General features: G+C 43.9%; 1 protein-coding gene across 2 annotated transcripts; it reads right to left on the bottom strand.

Moving 5' to 3' along the window:
• LOC8058269 (DNA (cytosine-5)-methyltransferase CMT2) lies at window positions 4,271-23,111 on the bottom strand. Of its 2 annotated transcripts, none has more exons than XM_021446859.1 (21): window positions 21,022-23,111; window positions 13,871-13,902; window positions 13,685-13,778; window positions 12,995-13,102; window positions 12,691-12,810; window positions 12,512-12,605; window positions 12,044-12,237; window positions 11,890-11,955; window positions 11,428-11,664; window positions 11,092-11,150; window positions 10,961-11,027; window positions 8,447-8,776; window positions 8,303-8,371; window positions 8,027-8,113; window positions 7,697-7,784; window positions 6,368-6,483; window positions 6,185-6,289; window positions 6,056-6,099; window positions 5,895-5,964; window positions 5,700-5,803; window positions 4,271-5,018 (listed from the first exon to the last, which is right to left on the bottom strand). In XM_021446859.1, the coding sequence occupies exons 1-21, from the start codon at window positions 23,032-23,034 to the stop codon at window positions 4,832-4,834; spliced, it is 4,284 nt and encodes a 1,427-aa protein (XP_021302534.1). In that variant the 5' UTR covers window positions 23,035-23,111; the 3' UTR covers window positions 4,271-4,831. The 2 variants fall into 2 exon arrangements, with proteins under 2 accessions (XP_021302534.1, XP_021302533.1); XM_021446858.1 differs by having other exon boundaries at window positions 6,368-6,486; window positions 21,022-23,110.

Raw genomic sequence — 23,387 nt, 5'->3', positions numbered from 1 at the left:
CTGAGGGCAGAAGGTGGCGGACCAGCAAAAGAAGCAACGCGAAGCTCAGAAAAAACCAGCACTTTCGGACTATGAGCGGTCTCTGGTCAAGTCTTCACAGCCTAGAAAGAGAGTAGGAAAGGAGGTCCCACAGCTCGGAGAAGTATCAAAACCGGTGCCTCCTTTGATTGTGCCAAATCAATACGGCTCAAATGAAGACTTGATGCCAAAGAAATCCTTAGCGTTGTCTGAGCTAGACTCGCTTGAGCGTTACTTTGGACAGAGCGGTTTAAATATGGAAGAAATTGCCGCCATTCTTGGATGCCAAATATTTGAAAAAGCTGAGGTAGTTGATCAATGGAGGGCAAGATATGAACCGGACAGGAGTCTATTCGACCCTCAGCGTTTACATGAGCTCGGCACACAAATGTTTGAAATAAACAAATGGTGCATTGAGACGTCTAAAAGGGGAGAGAACTGGATTTCTCTTCGTATTAGACAACATCACTACTTCCGTGGAGATGACCTCATATACGTGCAGTTCGAAGAATTGCACCAATTATGTCACCTCGACGCTCTCGACAAATCTCTTGTCAGCTGCTTTTGTCTGTAAGTATTTTTTTCTTTTTATTATACTTCTAACTTCTTTAATTACATGTATATAATCCTTACACACTTAGAATTTGTATGTATATATGCAGACACCAAATGAGAGAGCTCAGAATCACAAATAACAATAGTATTGGGTTCGTTGACCCTTATATTGTTTTCAAAGCTCCGCAGGTAGTGTGGACAGCAGCTCATGAGACAGAAGTCTGCACCAATCTTATGAGGTTCTTTATGAACCAAAAAGAAAAACAAAAAATACTCTTCCCCTTCAACTTCGAGTGAGTTATATAGTTATTAAGTGCATGCATATTTTATTTTAATAATTATTACTCGAGACAAGTTTTATATAGTTATATATAGGCCTGACTATATATATATATAAACAGCTTTCACTGGATACTCATGGTCATTGAAATTTCCAAGAACCGGTTGATAATCTTTGACTCAATGAGAAAACCACAAGAAAATTATCAACAAATGGTAAACATTATTCAAAGGTACGTAATGTCGATCTCAACTAGAAGAATATCATAATATGACTCTGTAATTATTAGTTTACGATCCACAATGGCTGTGTGTAGGGTTTGGGAAAGATTCATTGACCGTGAATATCTCAGTGGATGTAAAGCGCCGCTTAACATAATACATCCACAAGTAAGTTCTACTAGCTAGCAAACTTTCGCTAAGTTTTAGCCTTCTTATTGTCGTGGTCGTGAATATTATATATATATATATATATATATATATATATATATATATATATATCGTACAGTGGTGTTTAAGACAAGAAGGGGGAACAATCTATGTGCATATTACGTGTGCAAATTCATGATGGCACAAGTCAATCAAACACCCACAGATCTTTTCATTATCTCCTGAATTATATTGAATAACTTAGATAACTAATAACTTTTTTATTTATTTCAAATTAAAGACGGAATGGTTGAGGGAAAAGGGTCATACAAAAAGAACAAATCAAAGCTATACAAGAGATGATAGCAGGATTTCTCCGCGAGCAAGTGATCAATCCAAACGGCGAGTTTCACTTCAACGGCAACGAAACTCTTATTCCAAACAACGATGATCATTTGTAACGTGTGTAGACATTGGGAGAAAAAACTCTATGTATATATGTGTCACGAATTTTGTACATATAAAACTATATATATAAAGCTTTTTAAATATCTATTTAATTTTTTATGTGACCTATTCATTTTATTATAGGCAAAGCTTAATTATAAAGCTAAGCCTATAATTTTTATTTATATATGCTTAATATGCGTGTAATATAAATATACTATTGTATCAGCAAAAACATGTATTGAATATTAAATAAAAACAATAAACAGAACCGAAGAAGTGAACCAAAAAAAAAGAAACCCTTTAACACCGGTTGGTAACCGGTGTTAAAGAGTCCTGCAACGTGGCAGCTCTGGCAGGACCCTTTAACACCGGTTGGTATTACGAACCGGTGTTAAAGGGGATGCTTTAGCCCTGGTTCCCCGAACCGGGACTAAAGGGTGGGCCTTTAGTCCCGGAAGGGCAGCACCGGCTCGGGAACCGGGGCAACATGCCCTTCCCGACCGGTGCTAATGCCCGATCGTCCAGCAGTGCTAGGTTTATCACTTGGCATGGGAATTATAATTTCATGTCTACACACTTAGCACAATGATTATTTCTTAGATTTCATCAATTATCCAAAATTAAACTAGAGCTTTCAAGGGGCCCAAATGAGGATTAGAAGGAAGCGTGAGCTTCTCTATATCTTCAGAATAGATACCATCATCGATCAATGGGAGTTTACATCTCTAACCATTTAAGCCTCCACACTTACATTACTTTTTTAGGTTATGTGGTTATCTTTTCTAGTTTTGCTTACTAAGCTAGTTGATAGGATATATTAGCTAGAACTTAGGTTGCATAACACTTTTAATCGTACTACACATTTAGACAGAAATCTTGCATAGTTTTTTATAAGTAAAATTAGAGACCAAGTAGAGTTTTAAGAAGCTTAATTCAAAACCACCATTGCGAATAATTCAAAACCAAGAGTCGACCAACACCTTTAAAGGATTTTATTTAATTTGCAAATAATTTTATGGGGTTTGTTTTTTAAACAAGGTAAGGGAGGTGGATGTTTTACTTAGTTTGACTTCCAAACTACATGCGGCAACACAGTTCCGAGCAATGTTTAAGAAAAAAAATATCACGCCACACAGTTACCTGAAGAAGCCATATATATAGACTACCACGATCCTCAAAGCAAGTGCAGCTTTGCATCCTACCATTCAGCCAAAACCGGCATAGCTCAAGCAAGCTCAATCTACATTGTTTGGGTCCTTCCCCCGAAGTTTAGTCACTATCTCATCGAATGTTTGGACACATGTATAAAGTATTAAATATAAACTAAAAAATAACTAATTACACAGATTATGACTATTTTGCGAGACGAAACTTTTAAGTCTAACTAGTCCATGATCTGACAACGTAATGCTACAGTAAAGCTATAATAAACATATGCTAATAATGGATTAATTAGGCTTAATAAATTTGTCTCAGAAGTACTGAAAACTTCTGTAATTTATTTTATTATTAATTTATTTTATTATTACTATCTGAACACTTTCATGTAATACCCCAATATGACTATCAATATGACACCTCAAGACTTTAAACGCTGAATTTAAACAAGACCACATGCCAAATTCTATATATCGAGCTATGCGTCCTTCCTTCTACTCCTCTGTACAAGACGCAGAAACCAATCACATGTATAACACTGCATTGTATTTTTTTACTATGAAATGTGAATAAACAAATCTTTTAAAAATTCATGGAGAGATTAATATCACAATAAAATATTTGTTTTCTTAAACGAAACAGTAAAACATTTTTGAAATGTGAATCCATTAATACATCATCGTAAATATGCAAAAGTTTGATGATTCAACTTTATTAAATCACAATACCTTATATAGTTATATTATAAAAAAAATAAGAGAAGCTAATAGCATCGAGGTACAGATTCATGGTCTGAACAAACGGTAGTTTCACAGCAAGCCAGCAAGGGCTTCGTGAGTCCAAGAGACTAATGACATGTTTAGATCTGTTAGCACTAATAATTAGCTAGCTAAGAGCAACTCCAAGAGCTTGGCTAAAATTGGTAGCTAAATTTTATTGTTTAGCTATTTTATAAAGTAGAAAACTTATTGAAAAAGAAGATAAAAATGCCCTAAATGGCAAACCTAGTCTGTATAGTATAACACTAGCAAAAATGGCGAAACGCAGGGTCATGGGCGCACGTTTTCACTTCCACTTCCAACTATGGCATCAAAGATTCAATAAATATAATGGAGCCTACTGCACACCAATCAATTTACATAGTGTATAGACACTTCATCATATATTTTTTGCTAAAGTCGAGATCAATAAAAGAGGTGAACCAATTTAATAAAAAAAGTAGGTATACATAAAAAAATTCTATTGAAATTAAGATTCCTATTCCTATTTAGTTTAATCAAGCTCGGAGAGATATGCTTGTCCTAACTATCTAAGGTCATATAAGTCTATGCAGAAGAACCTCTCAACTACCGGCAGTTAGTGAGAGGTAGACGAAAAAATAGATGGACGAAAAAAATGACCAAAAATTTTGTCTCTTTATTATTAGGTATAAAGGTATAGATATAGATATGTGATCCCTTTAGAGAAATTCCATAAAATGTCAAATTACTAACCCTTTTGAAAGATCAGATTAACAATACATATCTGCGACTGAACGAATTTACTGCATTGTAGTTCTAGAGTCTAGATTCTAGAACAAAAAAAAAAAAGAAGATTTACTGAAGCTACTATACCCATGTCGACTCACTAGCCTAATACAGCAAATCAGATGATGTACAACATTTTGTTTCCCTGGTATACCCAGCGTTACACTACATCCTTTTGATTTTTTGAACAAGGGTCCCAGGGGACCTTCGTTCTGGGACCCTTCACCTACCTATCTAAGCTTCTGATAACTTAGTACAATGAATGATACAACTTACAACATGACAATCAAATGAATGAGAAAGAACAACAGACAGGATAACCCATTTGATTGGGGGACATCTAACTGGGGAATCCAGACTCCTTCCATCTGACTCCGGCAGATAAATGAGTATAGGTCCTATTGATATTCACAAAGCATGAGTCACTGAATTGGGCTAGCAGCTTTCCAACCGGAGCATGACTGGAAATGAACTCTTCAACCGATGGGCCTGCCATGCAGACCGTTCACACTTGAAAGACCTTGTACATCATGAGAGAATGCAAACTTGGGTGGAAGCACCATGAGAGGGTCATCTCCAGTCTTGTTCAGATAGGCCATGGCCAGGGCATACCCAAGCGCACGACCGACAGGTACAGCCACTGCATTTCCAATCTGGCGGTATCTGCAACCAGGTTCATCGCATTATAACTTAATCTACTTACTGAACAGCTGAAAGAAAACAAAACGGCCAATGCTACGGTTTTCCAGTTACCTATGTAATAAGTCAAAGCAATTTGAGCCATCGATTTATTAGATGAACACAAAAACGGGGTGTGTGTGTGTGAGTGGGGGGGGGGGGGCTCTTTTTCTGTTCATGCGTAGCTCAAAATGCAACATGGGCAGCAGCTAGCGCGCATGGTATGGGAACCAGTCATGTACAGCAGGAATGGAAAGTTACATGCTAAATCAAATTAAGGTGAGAACAAAAAGTTACATGTTAATAAAATTACTTTAGGTACTAAGCTGTCATGGCGATGGGAACGAAAAGTTAGATGGTAATCAAATTATTTAATGTATATATCTGTCATGACAGTTTATGCTAATCAAATTATGTCATGTCCAAAGTTACAAAATTAAAAGATTTACCATATCCAATAGATCACACATGTATCAATTAGATCTAGCAAAAAAATATATATCTATAACTTTTCTTATTTATCCTATTTTACAAAATTTAAAATTAAATAGGTATATATTTCACATATTACCTCCTATGAAGTAATAGATCCTAACCACCAGATCTAATTAAATAAATGGCTCACATTCATTTAAGAGTACCACAGCAAAGCCCAACCAAAAATACCTGTCTTTGACTGTTCCACGAAACCTGAAGCTGTCAGGAAAACCTTGCAAACGAGCACTTTCACGAATAGTTAGCAGTCTGTCTTGTGCAGGATGTATTAAGGCCTGGCAGTAATGTGTAAGAGTTATATTTTGAAATCATAAGCAAAATGAAAGAGGGGAGAGGGGGGAGGGGGATGTCAGAGTTACAGCTCACCTGCATGTGAGCATTTGGACATGTCAGCACAGTTCCCACTACCTCGTCCCACCAGAGTCGACCATATGGTCTGCAACATATTACAAAAGGGAACCACTAAAATATGAATGTGGAAACAGGCATATAAATATATAATATAAATTGAAATCCATGAAACTAACCTTAATGATTTACCATTCTTGTAGGCTAGGACACAATCAACCACCTAATGTACAAGGGAAATTTATCAAAACTTACATGTAAAGAAAAGTATAGTGCATCTCTGAGGTGTTTTGTCACAAGCATCTTACCAGAGGATTACCAGATGGCAATAGTATTCTCTCCTTAGTTGGATCTAATCTAGCTATGTTGTCAGGACCTACTATGACTCCTGGAAGGTCTCTAAAATTAGCTCCCTGAAAAAAGACTGATGAGATTGTAGAGATTTCTCTAACCCAGAGTTGAATTATGTTCATACAAGCATCTTAGACAACCTTTTTCTTGGGAATCTGCAGTACTCTTAAGTAGTTATCAACATCCAGTGCCCTTGGTCGATGGTCAAACAATTTTGATTTAGACACTTTTATGACATGAGCTCTGGATCCAAGCACTTCTGGGCATGGAAGAAACACGATTTCATGTGTGAGTTTTGCACCATAGCTATCATGAAGTAATGCCGACAAACATGGTCATTGAAGTTGAAAATAGCAGTGGTCACCCATGTTTTCAGATCGGACGACTAATCACGATTAATCGTGATTAGTCGTCCTTATCGTAACTGCGTGCTCGATAAGTTTCGTCGATTCGATCAGGTCGATCAGAAATCTTATCGTCCGATTAGATGCGATTAGTCACGATTAGTCGTCCGATAAGTATAGCAGGACGATAAGTTGGGCCAGTACAGGAATATTGTATTTAGGCCTGTAGGAAGAATTAGGCCCACCTTAAGCCAGCCAATTAGGGTAAGAAAAGAACAAAAGTGAGTGAATGAGTGTCCAGGAGGCAGGAGCTCATGTTTGCGGCCAAATCAGGCATCAGCAGGCTGGAATTACATGTAAGTGGCCAAATCACCATGATAATGATTCATTATGCCATGAATTCATATATTTACATCATATATATATAGTATATACATGGTCGATCAGGTTATCTAGGCATAAGGACGACTAAATGTCCGATCAGCCCGATCAGACCGATCAGACCGACTAATCGACCCTGATCGACGACTAATCGCGATTAATCGTCTGATCGGTGGTCAAACAACTAGATTCGATAATACGATCTGAAAACATGGGTGGTCACAAAAAGAAAGAAAGAAAAGGAGTCATTATATCTTTCTTTTTCAAAAATTTTGATACTTTTGACTAAAGTTTCTCCTCTTAGCACTTTATCAATCCAAGGAAATATTTCGTAAAAACCCAAATTGACATGTTAACAAAGAAAATTTTGGTAACACTTTTGGCAAAAGTTTGATTTCCTTGATATATGGTCACAGTAACAAGCACTTAGAACTGAGGTCATATCTCGTGCATGTTGTTTCCTGTTTCTTTTTCAACTATATTTATGAATTTATACTTATTTTATTAAACAAATTCCTACCATTTATAGTAAATAGGTTATGTTCAAAACAATTTTAGTAAATGCAAAATACCATTAGAAAAGCATACAAGCTAATTTATTGTCCCTCAAAAATGGAAACCGTCATCTTAATATTATTCTAGTGTACAAAATAAATATTTCTAGCCATCAGAACCTATTATTCAATGACACCGAATAAAAAGAAAATCCAAGTCCTTTCCACACCAATGTAAGCAATCACACACCAGAATTAAATGACCGAATATATCTTTGGAATTCTGTCTGAGGTCCCTTCATATATAGCATTTCTTCTCGTTTTTCTCCATTCTCCACCTACAAAAGATTTACACAACAGCTTCTGAATTAAAGGACTGTTAAATTAAGTGAAAATTGCTTATACCTAACCCAAAGTCAGCAAATGTACCCTCAAAAGTAAACTACCATTTAATGCTGGAACATAGTGTAGCCACAGGCCCCAGTCCTACCGACTTGATTTATTTTTCCTTTGGGTGACGTGGACAAGGCAAGGTAGAACATGGACTGATAGGTCTGAAATCTTTAAGAGTGTTACTTACTTCTGGAAGATCAGATAGAGCATCTTCGAGAACAATTGGTTTTTCTAGTTGCATTGGCATGCTGTCGGGCCATCCAACTAAATTACGCTACAAAAGAGATAATGATGGTATTGTTACTTCAGACATACTAATTCTCAGTATTAGGGGAAAATATTAGCATAAAGAAGTAGACTACAATAAACAGATCAAGTAGGAAATGAATTTTCAATAGAAATGGATGTCCAGAGCAGAAATAAGCCATCCCTGGATCGATCAAGTAAAGCAGGCCATATTTACCTCAAAAGCCAAGGGGCAACCATTCTTCACAATTGCCTCATGAGTAGGTAGAGGAAACGGGGGTAATTTCTACAGGGTAGAGGTATAGAAATAAGGGGAAAACAGAAGAAAGTGACTTCATAATACAGGGGAACTATTACTTGCCTCCTTTGGATGACAGCCCACCAAAAAGACACGCATTCGGAATTGTGGGAGGCCATAACATCCAGCAGCCATGACCCCTAGTTTTGCTTGATAATGCATAGAAACTAGCCGACTTAGAGCATATCTTGCAAGTGTTGCATCAGCAAACTTCAGTATATCAAGGACATTTTCCATGTAAATGTATTTGGGCTTCAAAAATTGCATTACATCCATGAAGACAATGATCTGCTTATTTCTCTCACAGTTGAATGGTGCATCAAATTCTCTATTGCGGTTGTAGCCACTAATTCCTTGGCATGGTGGTCCTCCACATATGACATCCACATCACCCTGAATTCATACAAGATATCAGAAGTGTTGAGTAACTGTAGCAAGTCACAACAGTACCACAACGGTGAGAAAATTGCAGATATAGGACTCCAATCAACGCGCTTCGCAAACATAGGACTCCAATCGTCGTCTTCGTAAAAATAACTCTCGAAACGTTGTCTTCTTATTTTCCATGACATTTAGTGTATTTTATCTCTTTTTAATTCCTAATACATGTATTTATGTCCAAAGTGACCTTTTTGCCCTTCTGTCATCTACACAGTTTTGATCGACGTTTTCTCTACCTCCCGACGCTTTATGTTCCCGGTCCTTCGTCTCCCTCCCGACGCCACCCTAACCCTCGACTCCGACGTTCCTCACGCCGCCGTTCGTCACGTCGCCCATGGATGGAAGGCCGCCGCCCGATGTAGATGATGGACGCGGCGCTCTGAGCCCTGTTCGCGGTGCCCTCAGCCCTAGCCGCGCGTCGTCCCTGTCTGCGGCACCCTCAGCCCTAGCCGCGCTGGCTTCTTCCGGCCTGGCCGTGCAGGTTACAGGGCTGGCCGTGGCGCCTTCAGGCTTGGCCACGCCGGCTTCTGTGTAGCTGCGCCATCATCTAGACTGGACGTGACAAATGCCTTATTTTTTATTAATTTTTATTATATATAAACCTGTGCATCTCAATATATGCCTGCAAGCCAAAGGCGGTGGCGGCAGCCAGCCAAGGCGGCCAGGCAACCAAGGCGACCGACCAGCCAGAGCCAGCCAAGGCAGGCGGCCATCCAGCCAACCAGGGGCGGCAGCGGCCAAGCCTGTGAGATGAGAAAAAAAAACGTAGCTAATCACCATGTAGATGATGAAATACACTAAATGTCATGAAAAACAAGAAGGCAACGTTTTGAGGGTTATTTTTATGAAGACAACGATTGGAGTCCTATGTTAGCGAAGCGTGTTGATTGGAGTCCTATGTTTGCGAAGCGCGTTGATTGGAGTCCTATATCTGCAATTTTCTCCACAACGGTAACATTAAATAACCAGTATTAACAAGAAAGACTATTTATGTAAGGAGTATTACTTCCATGCAGGAGGCAGCATGTTTCTGAACCCAACTCGGGGTGTCCGTTAGGGAGGGGCTTTTGGGGGCCCTGGTCAGAGGGGCTTTGGGGGGCCCTGGTCAGGTCCTTCCCTTGTCTCAGGCGTTTCTTTTCTGTCAGTTTTGTGAGTGGGGTTTAGATTGTGTCCTTGCGTGTGTGTGTGCGTGTGTGTCAATGTGAGAGAGAGTTTGTGTGTTGAGTGCTGAGTCTCTGTACGGTTCCTTTTTCCTTCTATTAATACAATGATACGCAGTCCTCCTGCGTATTCGAAAAAAAAGGAAGCAGCATGTTGGCAGCTTGATAACATCGACACAAGGAATATTATGGTCTATGACTGAACTGCCCCCCCCCCCCCCCCCCCCCCGCCCCGTGGCTGCATGGGTGGTGGCACCGATGCGGCAGCAGGGATCCTATGGTCAGATACGCTAGGTGATGCAGGTGGCGCTGGCAAGGAGAAAGTGTGCATTCATGGTACCATTAGTTCGCCTTGCATCTTCACTTTTAATTTATTTTAATCTACTTTCAACATGTGTGGAGGCGACTTCCAGTTTCCCACATATGATTTTTTTTTGTTCACATATACAAGTTTGTCACCATAAATATAGTAATATACTATTTGTCATGATTTTTGGTCAAAGAAATTTACATAATATTATCAATAGAATCAAACTATAATTTTGAGTAAATGACCATTTACTAATGCTATCAAAATATTAAGATATGCAGTGGCTGTCAAATGCCAAAAGTTCCACATAAACGAAGGAAACAAGGTATTCCATCAAGCCTTTAAGAGAACCATGACAGCACCGAGTGGGGCATGGTCACAAAGTGCAATTCTGCATTATTGCAAAATTGCTCACCTTACACCTGCTTTAATTTGTTAAACTCTATTTATGACAAATTGAGATTACATTATATTTTAAATCTAGAGTCCATTATGTCTTTTTTTCCTTTTCTTCCTTCCTTTCTTTTTTTTCAGTTTGGAGAGGATATAGAGTTCAGTTGACAAGTTAACATCATATGCTCTTCTGAGTCATGCTAGCATATTGTTCATAGCATCAAGGCTGACTGGCTGAGATTCATACTAAACTCAAGCATGAATAACACTTACAGGAAGTGGTAAGATCTTTTTATTGTGCCCTTCAATAACAAAATCCCTAATTGCATCTTTGCAGTTCCTGCAAAAGCCAAATTGTTCAAATCATGGTGACATTGGTAAGTTTTAAAACCTTTAATTCTTACTTTAACCCTTCCATTGGCTCCCATGTGTCATCATTAGGGCCATAACCTTTCCAGCGGACCTACACATATGATATCACAATTGTTTCAGTACAGATCAATACAATGATCAATGGAAAACCAATGATATGCACATGTCATTTGTAAACATACAGCCTTCACCAGAGTTGAGGCAATAGAGCCAAACTAATTATTGGATCAAATAACAAGGAAATTCTTTATGTATTTAACAGCATTGAGTTATATCATTAACCATTAAAGAGTAGAAGGGCAGATGACAAGTAATTAAGTTGGTACTTTGTAACTACAAGAGTACAAAGCAAGCAAACCATCACAAACCTTAAAGTACAAGGCACGCTTTCTGACACCATTTGGATCACCGAAGCAAATATCAACTAGCTTCCATACTTCAAATTCTTCAGTAGAAAATGTAGAACAATCTGGAGTTCCATTACTGGATTGTGTTGGAACGTTGGACTGAGACTTTACTTTACTGCAGGGTTTCACATAGGTTTTGCATAGCTTTTTCCATTCCTTCAACAACTCAAGGAAATCGTCGGTGGTTTCGTTTCGGACCTATGCAATGAGTAGATGTGCATAAGTGAGCCAGAACTGACATTTGAGAACTATATTGGAATAACACAGCAGCAGATCCAATTAAACTAAGAGGAAGATAGGGGAGGAGGAGGTGAGGCCATAGAAAGGAAGAGAGGAGTTGAGGAAGGAAGAAGCACACCCCCCCCCCCCAAAGTTTGCTGCTGGGTCCACCCCTGGAATAACATAAAGCACCAAGGTCAGTACCCGAGTTTCTGGATGATTTAGCCTGAAGGTTTCACATGCAACTTCATCGCCATCAACAGCCCATCTCTACTAATGATAAGGAAATCATTAAAAAAATTTACTATACTAAGCAATAAAAAGCCATAGCACATCTAAGATGTTAGCATATAAGTACCGCTACAAGATTCACACCACCACCACGAGCCCCAAGACAAAGTCCAGTAGACATTCCCCCACAACCACAGTACAGATCTAACAGGGAAAGCTCCCTCATCTCTGATGTGGGAGACTTCTGCTTTTCAGTGAAATCAATCCTTTTCACATTGTTGCTACTAGTGTAATGTGAATGTAACGTGTCATTTGGATCTCCTGCATTTTATAAACCTTAAGTTAGGCTAATAAGCTCATAATATTATCAAAATACATAACAGAATAAAAGCTATAACAATTACAGACTACAAGATAATACACATTAGAATTAAAGTATGATCAACATGATAGAAAAATAATAAGAGAAAGGCGCTTCAATATAAATTATAAATTATAAATGTGAAGGGTAGATCTCAAATCTAAGTGATTGATTCACCAATATTGCGAAGAATTTGGCATCACATGTGAACCACTGTGTTTTAAGAGCACTTACCCATTTCCATTGTAGAAAATGTACTATAGTCCAGAGAGTACTTCATGTCATAGTAATAGTGGAATGAAGGAATTAACCGAGGCTTTTCATTTAGCTGTAGCAAAAATTGAAAATCTACTTTTCATACAAAGAAGTATCATTAAACCAATACAAGAAAATGTATAATTAAAAGTTCCTACACTTGGAGAAACTGGCATAATGGTAACTTTAGAAACAATGCAGTCTAGTAAATTGTCATCCTTCAGGTCTGAGTAAAAGAGCCTCCTTGGGTCATGAGACTGTGCTTGGTCTTCCATGACCTGAGATTGAATAAGAGGTCAAAAGCATGATTAAGTACCCTAACATAAACACGCTTATCAGATTTTAATTGTGCAAGCTGAAACATGAAGTTATGTTTCATTAATTCAGGCCTCCTTACAAGATCTCATGTTTCTTTAGGCATGCATAATTTCTAGGACAAAAGGTCAGGAGAACCAAACTCACTGTGTCTTCAGCTCTGAAAAACCACTGAACAGTGAAGTAATATTCATCAGCAGTTGTTTCAAAAAACTCTAATAACCTGCCTATATAATGTGGTTTTCCTTCTAGACCCTGCAAATATTAACCATACTAAAGTTATGCAACCGTAAATCATGTGATATCAAGGTAAACACTGTTTTATACTACACAACACAATAATCATGCAAGCTACAGTGTGCAATCAAGCAACAGATATAGATAAACACACATACTCCTTCCGTCTCTAAATAAGTGTCGCTATGGTATTCGTGCCGGTCAAACTTTCTTAAGTTTGACTAGGTTTGTAGAAAATATTAACAACATTTGTATCTTCAAATAAGTTTATTATGAAAATAGATTTAGTGATCTATCTAACGATACTAATTATGCACTACAAATATTAATATTTCCTTGCATATATTTGGTCCAAATAGAAATAGTTTGACTCCTTGGGAAGCAAGAACGACACTTATTTAAGGACAGAGGGAGTACACATGAACATGATAGCCAACATACACAAATCCACATACGGGCCACATGAGGTTGATCAATAATTTATTTTTCTGATTACTTGTGAGCACTACTAATTACTCCATAGTTGAGAAGTCCTCAAATGAAGACAAAGTAGGCCAGGGGTATCAAGAAGAAAGCTGGACATCAAAAATCTTAACTCACCTTAATAAATGCACAATCCCCAATACATAAAGTTGAGCCACATATACTAGCTTCCAAATAGTGGCATTTGACATCCAAGACAGCCTTGCCAACACTGTAAACGTAGAGCATTTATCATGAGTAACTTCAATTCTTCAACAGATGTACACACTGAGCTTTAAAAGTTAATGCATTTCTTTTGCTCACTTGGAAACTGTTTGGGTATTGCTCCTCTTATCCTTCAAACAAAAAAGCCACAAGTGAAATAGGTTACTTCGATGATGCCAATTCTTACGAGTTCAGCATAGTACAAATCATATAAGGTCGTAATATTGCAAAATGAAAGATATAAGTTTCATATGAGGACTTGCTACTCGACTTCTTATATGGTGACACATATATGTGTATGCACTGCCAGACCACTAATGTAGCACACATATGCACAGGTAAACTAATTGCAAGATAGCATTATGGCACATAAAGTAGAAATCATTAGTTTCTTCCTGTCTGTTTGTTAGCAGTAGGCGCCCTAATGGGCTGTAATGGGCCGGTGCGGTTAAGCACCTTAGGGATTAAGATAGATTGATAAGGCAAGGATCACCGTTGATTGGGTGTTTCTATAAACCCTTAGGGATCCTTGCCTATATAATGTACCCATGTACCCCTTAATCATCTATCTAATCCTGAGGCTAATTGCTCTCATGGTATCACGCCTAGGTTAGGTCAGTTTCCGCTACATCATGCACGCTGGCCTCCAGCCGCGCCGACTCCCGCGCACCGGCCCCCGTCGCACAGCACCCGCCCACTCCCGCGCGCCAGCCCCTCGCCGCGCAGCGCCTCTTCCCCTCTTCACGCGCCTGCCCTGCTGTGCTGCGCCCGCCTGCCATGTCGCCCGCTACTCCCAACGACGGGCAGGACAACACCGGCTCCTCAGGTTCCGTTCAAGACGACGAGGTCGCCCAACGGACCGCCAAGGAGTAGGCTAACGCTGCCGCCGCCGCCGCCCAGCAACTGGAGCGCGACCGCGCTGCTGCTTGCGATGCTGCACTGGCCCGCGCACTCGAGGCCGAGCAGTAGGCTGAGGCCACGGCCCAGGAGCGCGACAACGCGGCCAAGCGCGCCTCGGACGCCCTCACGCGCGCAGCCCTGGCGCGGGCGGCCGCTGCTGCCGCCGTGGCTCCTTTGTCGTCAGGGGGTCCACCCGGGGTGCCTCTGCACCGACCGATGGCCCTCCACCTGATCTCCGCGCCGCCATGCTTCAGCACGAAGCCGTGGCTCTGCTTCAACTTCACTCCCAGGCTGTCGCCGTCAGCAACATCTGGAACCACGTCACCACCGTCCTCGACGTCGACTCCGGTAACTTCAATCGCTGGTGTGATCAGTTCCTCCTTATCCTCGGCAAATTTACCCTCCAGGATCACGTCGCGAAGACCCTCCAGTCCCGATTTCTCCGGATTGGGCCTGGATGGACTGCGTCATCAAATCCTGGATCATCGCCACACTCACGAACGATCTGGGCGAGATCATCCGTGCCCAGGGCTCGACAGCACGGCATGCCTGGCTCGCGGTCGAGTCGCAGTTTCTCGGCAATCGGGAGGCTCGCTCCATTCAGCTAGAGACGAAGTTTCGCAACTTCGTGCAAGGGGACCTCCTCTCCATCACCGACTACAGCCCCAAACTGAAGAAGATGGCTGATGATCTCACGGCCCTCGGCGAGGTCATCACCGACCGCACCCTCGTCCTCAACCTCATCCGCGGCCTAAACGAGCGCTTCACCCACGTCGGCACTCTCCTTCGCCGCGCCAAGCCCTTCCCCACGTTCCTAGAAGCTCGTGAAGACCTCATTCTTGAGGAACTCACCATGATGGATCGCAAGGAGACTCCAGCAGCTGCCCTCGCCGCCTCCACTACTCCCGCCGCGGCGCCTCCACCTTTTGCAGGTTCCGGCGGGGGTCCTAAGGCCTCCAACAACCGCCGCAGCAAGCGCAGTGGCGGCAACAAGGGACAAGGCAACAGCAGCGCTACAGGGTAGGGCTCCCAGCCTCCTTCCGGCGGCGCACAGCAGCAGCAGCTAACTGGAGGAGGGCGCCCTTGGCCCAGCTTCTTCAACCCCTGGTCCGGCTCCATCCAAATGTGGCCGGGAGGTCCTCGTCCGCCCCTGGCACCCATCCCGGTGCCTCCTCACCTCCAGGCGCAGCACCAGGCACAGCAGCATGCCCTGCTCGCTCAACAGCAGCAGCAGGCGCTTGTTGCTCCCCAGCAGCACGCTGGGCCCCATGACCGACCTGCCCTCCTAGGACCCGACGGATCTCGCTGCCTCCTTCAGCACGACCTCGCTGACGCCTCCTTCGACCAATGAGTGGTACTTCGACTCAGGTGCTACTTCACATATGACATCTCAACCCTCCTCTCTTTCACATGTTCTTCTCCCGCGGTACCCTACTCCTTCATCTATTGTTGTCGGTAATGGCTCTCTTATTCCTGTCACTGCCACTGGTTCCACAGAGTTAACTTCAAATTTACGTCTTAATAATGTTCTTGTGTCGCCACAAATTATTAAGAATCTAATCTTTGTTCGCCAATTTACTCTCGACAATAATTGCTCGAGTTTGACCCCGCTGGTTGTTCTGTGAAGGTTCTTCCGTCTCGGAGAGAGATCTTCAGGTGTAATAGCTCCGGGCCCTTGTACCCACTTCGCCTTCCACCAGCACTCTCCTTTGCCGCTCAGGGCTCCTCTCCACTGTGGCATCGACGTCTTGGGCATCCTGGTCATGAGACCTTGTCAAAGCTCGCGTCTACTTCTAGTGTTTATTTTCCTATTCAGGATTGTTCAGATTTATGTCATGCTTGTCAGCTAGGGCGTCATGTTCGTCTGCCCTTTCATGTGTCCACATCTCGTGCGTCTAGCAAGTTTGATCTTATTCATTGTCATTTATGGACCTCTCCAGTTGTTAGCATTTCTGGTTATAAATACTACCTGGTCATTCTTGATGATTGCACTCATTATTTGTGGACTTTTCCTTTACGACTTAAATCTGACACTTTCAGCACGCTAGCTCAATTCATCACCCATGCCTCCACTCAGTTTGGCGCCCGCGTAAAAGTTGTACAGTGCGACAACAGGAAAGAGTTCGACAACTCTAGCACCCGACATTTTCTTCTCTCCCAGGGCATTCACCTCCGCATGTCCTGCCCTTACACATCGTCCCAGAATGGTAAAGCTGAACACATTATTCGCTCTATCAATAATGTTCTTCGCTCCCTTCTCTTTCAGGCGTCCATGCCTTCCCGGTACTGGGTAGAGGCCCTCTCCACGGCGACTGTTCTCCTCAACATATTGCCCACCAAAACTCTAGAGTTTTCCACGCCTCATCTTGCCTTGTTTGGTAAGCCAGCCACATATGATCATCTGCGAGTCTTTGGTTGCAAATGTTGTCCCAATATGTCTGCCACCGCCATTCATAAACTTGCTCCTAGGTCTGTCCTGTGCGTCTTCCTAGGCTATTCAGCTCATCATAAAGGGTACCACTGCCTTGACCTCTTCTCCAACAGAGTCATCATCTCTCGGCACGTCATCTTTGATGAAACGGCCTTCCGCTTTGTTGAGCGCTATGGTCCTAGTACTCCAGCAGACCTCGAGTTTCTTATAGATATTACTGATGTTGCACCCGCTCCTATTGGACCGTCGCACAAGTGTTTTCCTGCAGAAACTTCTCCCAGTACCTCCGACGCCGCTTGCGCCCCTGCCGGTCCCCGTGAGGCCGTGCCTGGGGCGCCCTCTGAGGATGCTGAGGATCCCCCGGCACCCGCGCTCTACATTCCTCCTGCGCTGCGGGCGGCAGGGCCACCTCCTTCCGCGCCACGCGCGGCCCTAGAACTGCCTGACGCTCTGCGTCATGGCTCGGCTCCCCCTTCGTCGCCCGCGGGCTCTTCAGCACCCTTCTCGGCGCCCCGCGGGCCACCACCCGGATTCCCTCCTCCCCAGTCGGCTCGCTACTTCACGCACGTCTACGAGCGTCGACCACGTGAGCCGTTGGCGACCGCACCGGTTGCCCCCGCCCCTGCTGCCTCTCCAGCAGCCTCGCTGCCCAAGGGTGCGGTTGTTGTCCCTCCAGTGACCAACCAGCACTCCATGGGCACTCGATGGAAGAGTAGCTACAGGATGCCCTCTATCTACCCCCCCGCCCCTGCTGCCTCTCCAGCAGCCTCGCTGCCCAAGGGTGCGGTTGTTGTCCCTCCAGTGACCAACCAGCACTCCATGGGCACTCGATGGAAGAGTAGCTACAGGATGCCCTCTATCTACCATGTTGTGCCTCTCTCTCCGGTGCCGAAGACCTTCCGTAGCGCTCTTGCTGATCCCAACTGGCGAGCAGCTATGGAGGAAGAACACAGTGCTCTTCTTCAGAATCACACCTGGGATCTTGTGCCTCGCCCTCCTCGGGCCAATGTTATCACTAGGAAGTGGATCTACAAGCACAAGCTTCAGTCTGATGGCTCCCTCGAGCGGTACAAGGCGCGTTGGGTTCTCCGTGGATTTACCCAGCGGCCTAGTGTGGACTTTGATGAGGCTTTCAGTCCTGTGGTGAAGCCCGCTACTGTGCGCACGGTGCTCTCCTTAGCGCTCACACGCCACTGGCCCATTCACCAGCTAGATGTGAAGAATTCCTTTCTTCATGGCAACCTGACTGAGGCAGTTTACTGCCAGCAGCCATCCGGGTTCGAAGATTCAGCTCATCCAGATTTTGTCTGCCTTCTGAAGAAGTCGCTCTATGGCCTGAAGCAGGCCCCTCGTGCTTGGTACAGCCGGATGGCTTCTTACTTGCTGTCTATTGGGTTTGTTGAAGCCAAGTCAGACACCTCACTCTTCATCTACCAGCGCGGATCCGACACAGCTTATCTGTTGCTCTATGTCGATGATATTGTCCTTACAGCCTCGTCCACAGATTTTCTTCAGCGGATTATCTCAGCACTTCAGTGGGAGTTCGCCATGAAAGATCTTGGTGAACTTCATCACTTCCTTGGTATGCATGTTCAGCGACGTGGTGATGGACTCCTCCTTTCACAGCGACAGTACATGTTGGATATCTTAGATCGTGCCGGAATGACTGAGTGCAAGCCGTGCTCTACACCAGTTGACACCAACTCCAAGGTTGCTGCAGCTGAGGGGGCCCCTATGTTTGATGCGACAGACTTCCGCAGTCTTGCTGGAGCTCTTCAGTACTTGACATTCACTCGCCCAGACATTGCATATGCTGTTCAGCAGATCTGCCTTCACATGCATGACCCTCGAGAGCCTCATCTTGCTGCTCTGAAGCGGATTCTTCGCTATGTTCGGGGCACACTTCACCTTGGTCTTCTGCTGCGACCGTCTACTTCGACTGATCTTGTTGTTTATACCGATGTTGATTCGGCTGGTTGTCCCGACACTCGCCGATCCACCTCAGGTTATGCAGTGTTCCTCAGTGACAATCTCGTTTCCTGGTCCTCCAAGCGTTAGAACACAGTTTCAAGATCAAGTGCTGAAGCCGAGTATCGCGCAGTGGCGAATGGAGTTGCAGAGGCAACCTAGCTACATCAGCTTCTCTTGGAGCTACATGCCCTTCTTCGGTGCGCCACACTGGTGTACTGCGACAACATCAGTGTTGTCTACATGACCTCCAATCCGGTGCAACATCAGCGAACCAAGCACATCGAGATTGATCTTCACTTCGTCCGAGAGAGAGTCGCCATTGGAGATCTACGAGTCCAGCATGTTCCTACCGCCCTGCAGTATGCTGATATCTTCACCAAGGGACTGCCTACCTCAGTGTTTACGGAGTTTAGGTCCAGTCTAAACGTGCAAAGTGGCTGACGTTTGGACTGTGGGGGAGTATTAGTAGTAGGCGCCATAATGGGCTTTAATGGGCCGGTGCGGTTAAGCACCTTAGGGATTAAGATAGATTGATAAGGCAAGGATCACCGTTGATTGGGTGTTTCTATAAACCCTTAGGGATCCTTGCCTATATAATGTACCCCTGTACCCCTTAATCGGGCCGGTGCGGTTAAGCACCTTAGGGATTAAGATAGATTGATAAGGCAAGGATCACCGTTGATTGGGTGTTTCTATAAACCCTTAGAGATCCTTGCCTATATAATGTACCCTGTACCCCTTAATCATCCTCTCACTGTTCATACTATTTCTTTGATACTTTTCTGTTTTCCTGTCACATGCAAATTGACTATCGAGCATTCCTCGATTCTAAAATAGCATTGTTGAGCATAGGGATAAATATTTGTTTTTGAACGTAACTAGAGATAAATATTTGTTTCTTGCTGGTTTTACAAAAAGTAACTTAAATTGGCTCTAAAATTACATATTGTGCATAAAATACAAATACTGGTTTCTTGCAGCTTTTATGACAATTCTTTAGCAAGTCTCTGTTTTCCTGTTAGACCTAAATTGAATCCCAGTCATTCTTCTGTTAAATTTATCATCTATTCAACCTCATGAGAAGTGCCTAAAATAGAATGAATTTAACACTATTCGTCTGTCCGTATAGTCATGTTAAAATCGCTATTAGTTGTTTTGGAAACCTTATCCAGACATATCAGCAATTTTCAAGTCCCTATCTGCATACACAGTAAAGCCTCAAAACCTGCAATTAGGTCATTATTTTTTTTTCTTTAGGTTAGAAGTTGAAACTTCTCTTTGACTCCAATTCTGACTTCCAATTTATATATATTAGGCAAAATACCTTGACTGTCGTCTAAAGAAATGCAATTATAATGTACTCTGGAGCACATAGATAGATTAATGCTCTCCGCATCTATAGACCTATAGTTATTAAATTAAAGCAGCAGATATTTTAGGGCGTTAACACATTTCTTTAGTACAACTTTCATGCTGGGTTGGTCAGGTGACCTGAGCTGGCAAAGTAAATTAAAGGCAACTTATACGAAAAGGCCTCTAGGTGAGTTGGTTAGGTGGCCTGAGTACCCCATAGGAGGGAATTTTCAGGCTAGGGTTAAAAAAATCCCCTCGCCTGTCCTACGCCAAAGCACGGGTCTAAGGCCCGGCCCCAGTCGTGGTTGTTCTCACATAGGCTATGGTGCCGGTGTGTATTGGTGGGGCAGAGGTTAGGGGGTTTTCTCGACCTGCCCCTGCAGGTTGAATTTCTTTTGTGTGATAAAAAGATGAATGTTGTTTTGGTAAACAGCTACTTCTACTCTCCCTAGATGGCAAAAAGTTTGATAGACTTTCAAAGAGCCATTTCTCCATTATCAATCTATAATACTTCATATCCCATTCTCATATTTTAAATAAACTATATAATGATGCATCCATGCAGAGAGCAGTAACAGTTAAACCCCATGCCTACCTTCTTCAGAAGGCAATGATTGTTCTGGTAGCGGTGAGGCCATCTCTTCTGAGCCTCCTCATCAGGCACTGCATCACCCACAAAGAAATAGGAACCATCCATGCTATCCACCATTTCAGAATCAGTACAGTGAGTATCCAATGGTTTATTCTCTGGAGCTGAGATCGGTTTATCCTCCGGAGCTGAGGTCACTGTGACCATTGGTAGTTCACAGATAGAGCTACTACTGTTCTCTGCGCTCTTCAAATTCAATGAACATTTCCCTAAGCATATCCTGGGCTGCTTTGCCTTTGGAGGTTGAGATAATGCTGCCTCTACCTCTAGGGGCGTCCCATGGACCGCTTTGTTAGCACTTATTAATCCAGAGTTGTGTAACATAGCATCCACTCTCTCCAAATTGGGCAAGCACTTCTCAGAAGCAAGCTTATGCTTCCTAGGAGGTATACTAGAACTGGCTTTATGCACAGCAGGCACACAATTCATCACTTGCGAAACAGCTGATACCCTGTTGGAATTCACCACCACCTTTGAGGATGATCTAGTCTTCCTTGGAGAAGACGACACTACTTTATTCTTCAAGGACCTTTTACTTACCACTGGTAAAGCCACCACAACATCCGTAGAGGAGCAGTGTATGGCAACAATCTCTGGTGATCCTTGCGGCTTGACCCCATCGGGCAAGTGAACTGGTTTTCCTGAAGAAACAGTAGTCTCCTCAAATAACCTAGCAGATACAGGTTGTTGGCTCCCTTCACTAACGGTGCTCTGCTGAGAAACCGCTAGGCGGTGCTTGGAAGCTCTAGATGATTCTATTTCCTGTTCCAAAGATGCAGCATTTGCTTTGGTCTTGATTGACACTACTTTATTCTTTAAGGACCTTTTACTCACCACCGGTAAAGCCACCACAACATCGGTAGAGGAGGTGTATATGTCAATGATATCTGGTGATCCCTGTGGCTTGACCCCATCAGGCAAGTGAACTGGTTTTCCTGAAGCGACAGTGGTCTCCTCAAATAACCTAGCAGATACAGGTTGTTGGCTCCCTTCACTGGTGCTAATCTGCCGAGAAACCGCTAGGCGGTGCTCGGAAGCTCTAGATGATTCTATTTCATGTTCCAAAGATGCGGCATTTGCTTTGGTCTTGACTGCCATTATCCTCGGAGAACTTCGGAGCGGTGTGCCATCTCCAGTAGCAATATCCGACATACACATGCTGCAGTTAGCAGCATTGTCCCCAGGACGTTCCGTCGCAGCCATATCAATAACTGGCATGGATCCTGATAAAACTTTCAGTAAGGAGGACCAATCGTTGGGACCATCCTCTGCCCCTAAATCAGGGCGATCTGAAGAAGGCAGAGCCGGTGGCGACGGCACTGAGTTGAAGGTGCACTCGAGAGTTCCCTCTTCAAGTATGGCTTCCGAAGAAGCCACTGGTAGCGGCAGCGGAGGCTCCGAGCCGGGGATCACCACAGGCGCACGCTCCTCTAAAGCCACCGGAATTGGGGAGCACGAAGGCGACGGCACCGGTGAAGAAGAATCAGGGCCGGAATGAATCGGCATGACCTCTAGCACGGCTCCCTGGGAAATTGCCGTGGTGGTATCGGAGGCGGCGATCGAAAATTCGGAGAATCCGGCTGCCAGCGTGGGGTTCAGCAGCGTCGTCGTGCACGTGGCCAGGCCCTCGCCGGCGACAACCCCGGTGGACCTCCAGGGCGCGCCGTCCCAGGGCCCTTCCGCGTCGTCCACATCGGCCTCCGCCTCCGGGTCCGGGGCGGCGAATTCCGCGCCGACACCAAACTCCCTCGGCGGCGACCACATGGGCTCCAGCTCCGCTGGGTCGCCGAAGAGGAGCGACCATAGTGGCTCCAGCCCAGCGCTGAAACCCCCCGCCTCGTCGCCCTCCGCCCTGCCGTCGCCGCCCGCCGGAGAACCCTCAGAGGCGGCGGCAGCGGGGCCTGTCGCCAGCGGCGAGGAGGGCGAGGTGGGACCGGGGGGCGGGGGCTCGGGCTCCATGGAGCACGGGGGAGTGGGGACCGGACTGGAGGGCGGATGGAAATGGAGCAACCCTCGAGGAAGTTTGGTGAAGTCAATGGATGCGGCCAGTCGGCTGATGCACTTTCGTGCTATTTTCACGCACGCACGGCACGGGCACGGGCACGTCACGACCGGCTGACTCGCGAGACACTCCAACTCTCGATTTCCATATTCGGCTGCATGCCTACCCCACATGCCAGTGTCCATCCATTTTCAGCATAGGGGATCCACAAATCTTTCTAGATTTATGCAACAATTACAGACTTGTTTAGTTCAAAATTTTTTTGCAAAATAGACACTGTAGTACTTTTGATTATATTTGACAAATATTA

Source organism: Sorghum bicolor, chromosome 9, assembly GCF_000003195.3.
Source record: "Sorghum bicolor cultivar BTx623 chromosome 9, Sorghum_bicolor_NCBIv3, whole genome shotgun sequence".
Lineage (NCBI taxonomy): Eukaryota > Viridiplantae > Streptophyta > Magnoliopsida > Poales > Poaceae > Sorghum > Sorghum bicolor.
The sequence above is the reverse complement of the archived record's forward strand: the minus strand, read 5'-3'. Positions and strand labels throughout refer to the sequence as shown.

What these genes read in the sequence shown, in the direction of transcription:
- LOC8058269 (XM_021446858.1), bottom strand. Translation starts at nt 23,034, where the DNA reads ATGGAGCCCGAGCCCCCGCCCCCCGGTCCCACCTCGCCCTCCTCGCCG. An exon ending in AATACCCAAACAGTTTCCAA is followed by an intron (nt 13,779 to 13,870) that starts GTGAGCAAAAGA and finishes CTACGTTTACAG; the next exon opens with TGTTGGCAAGGCTGTCTTGG. An exon ending in AAAAGATCTTACCACTTCCT is followed by an intron (nt 8,777 to 10,960) that starts GTAAGTGTTATT and finishes GTATGAATTCAG; the next exon opens with GGTGATGTGGATGTCATATG.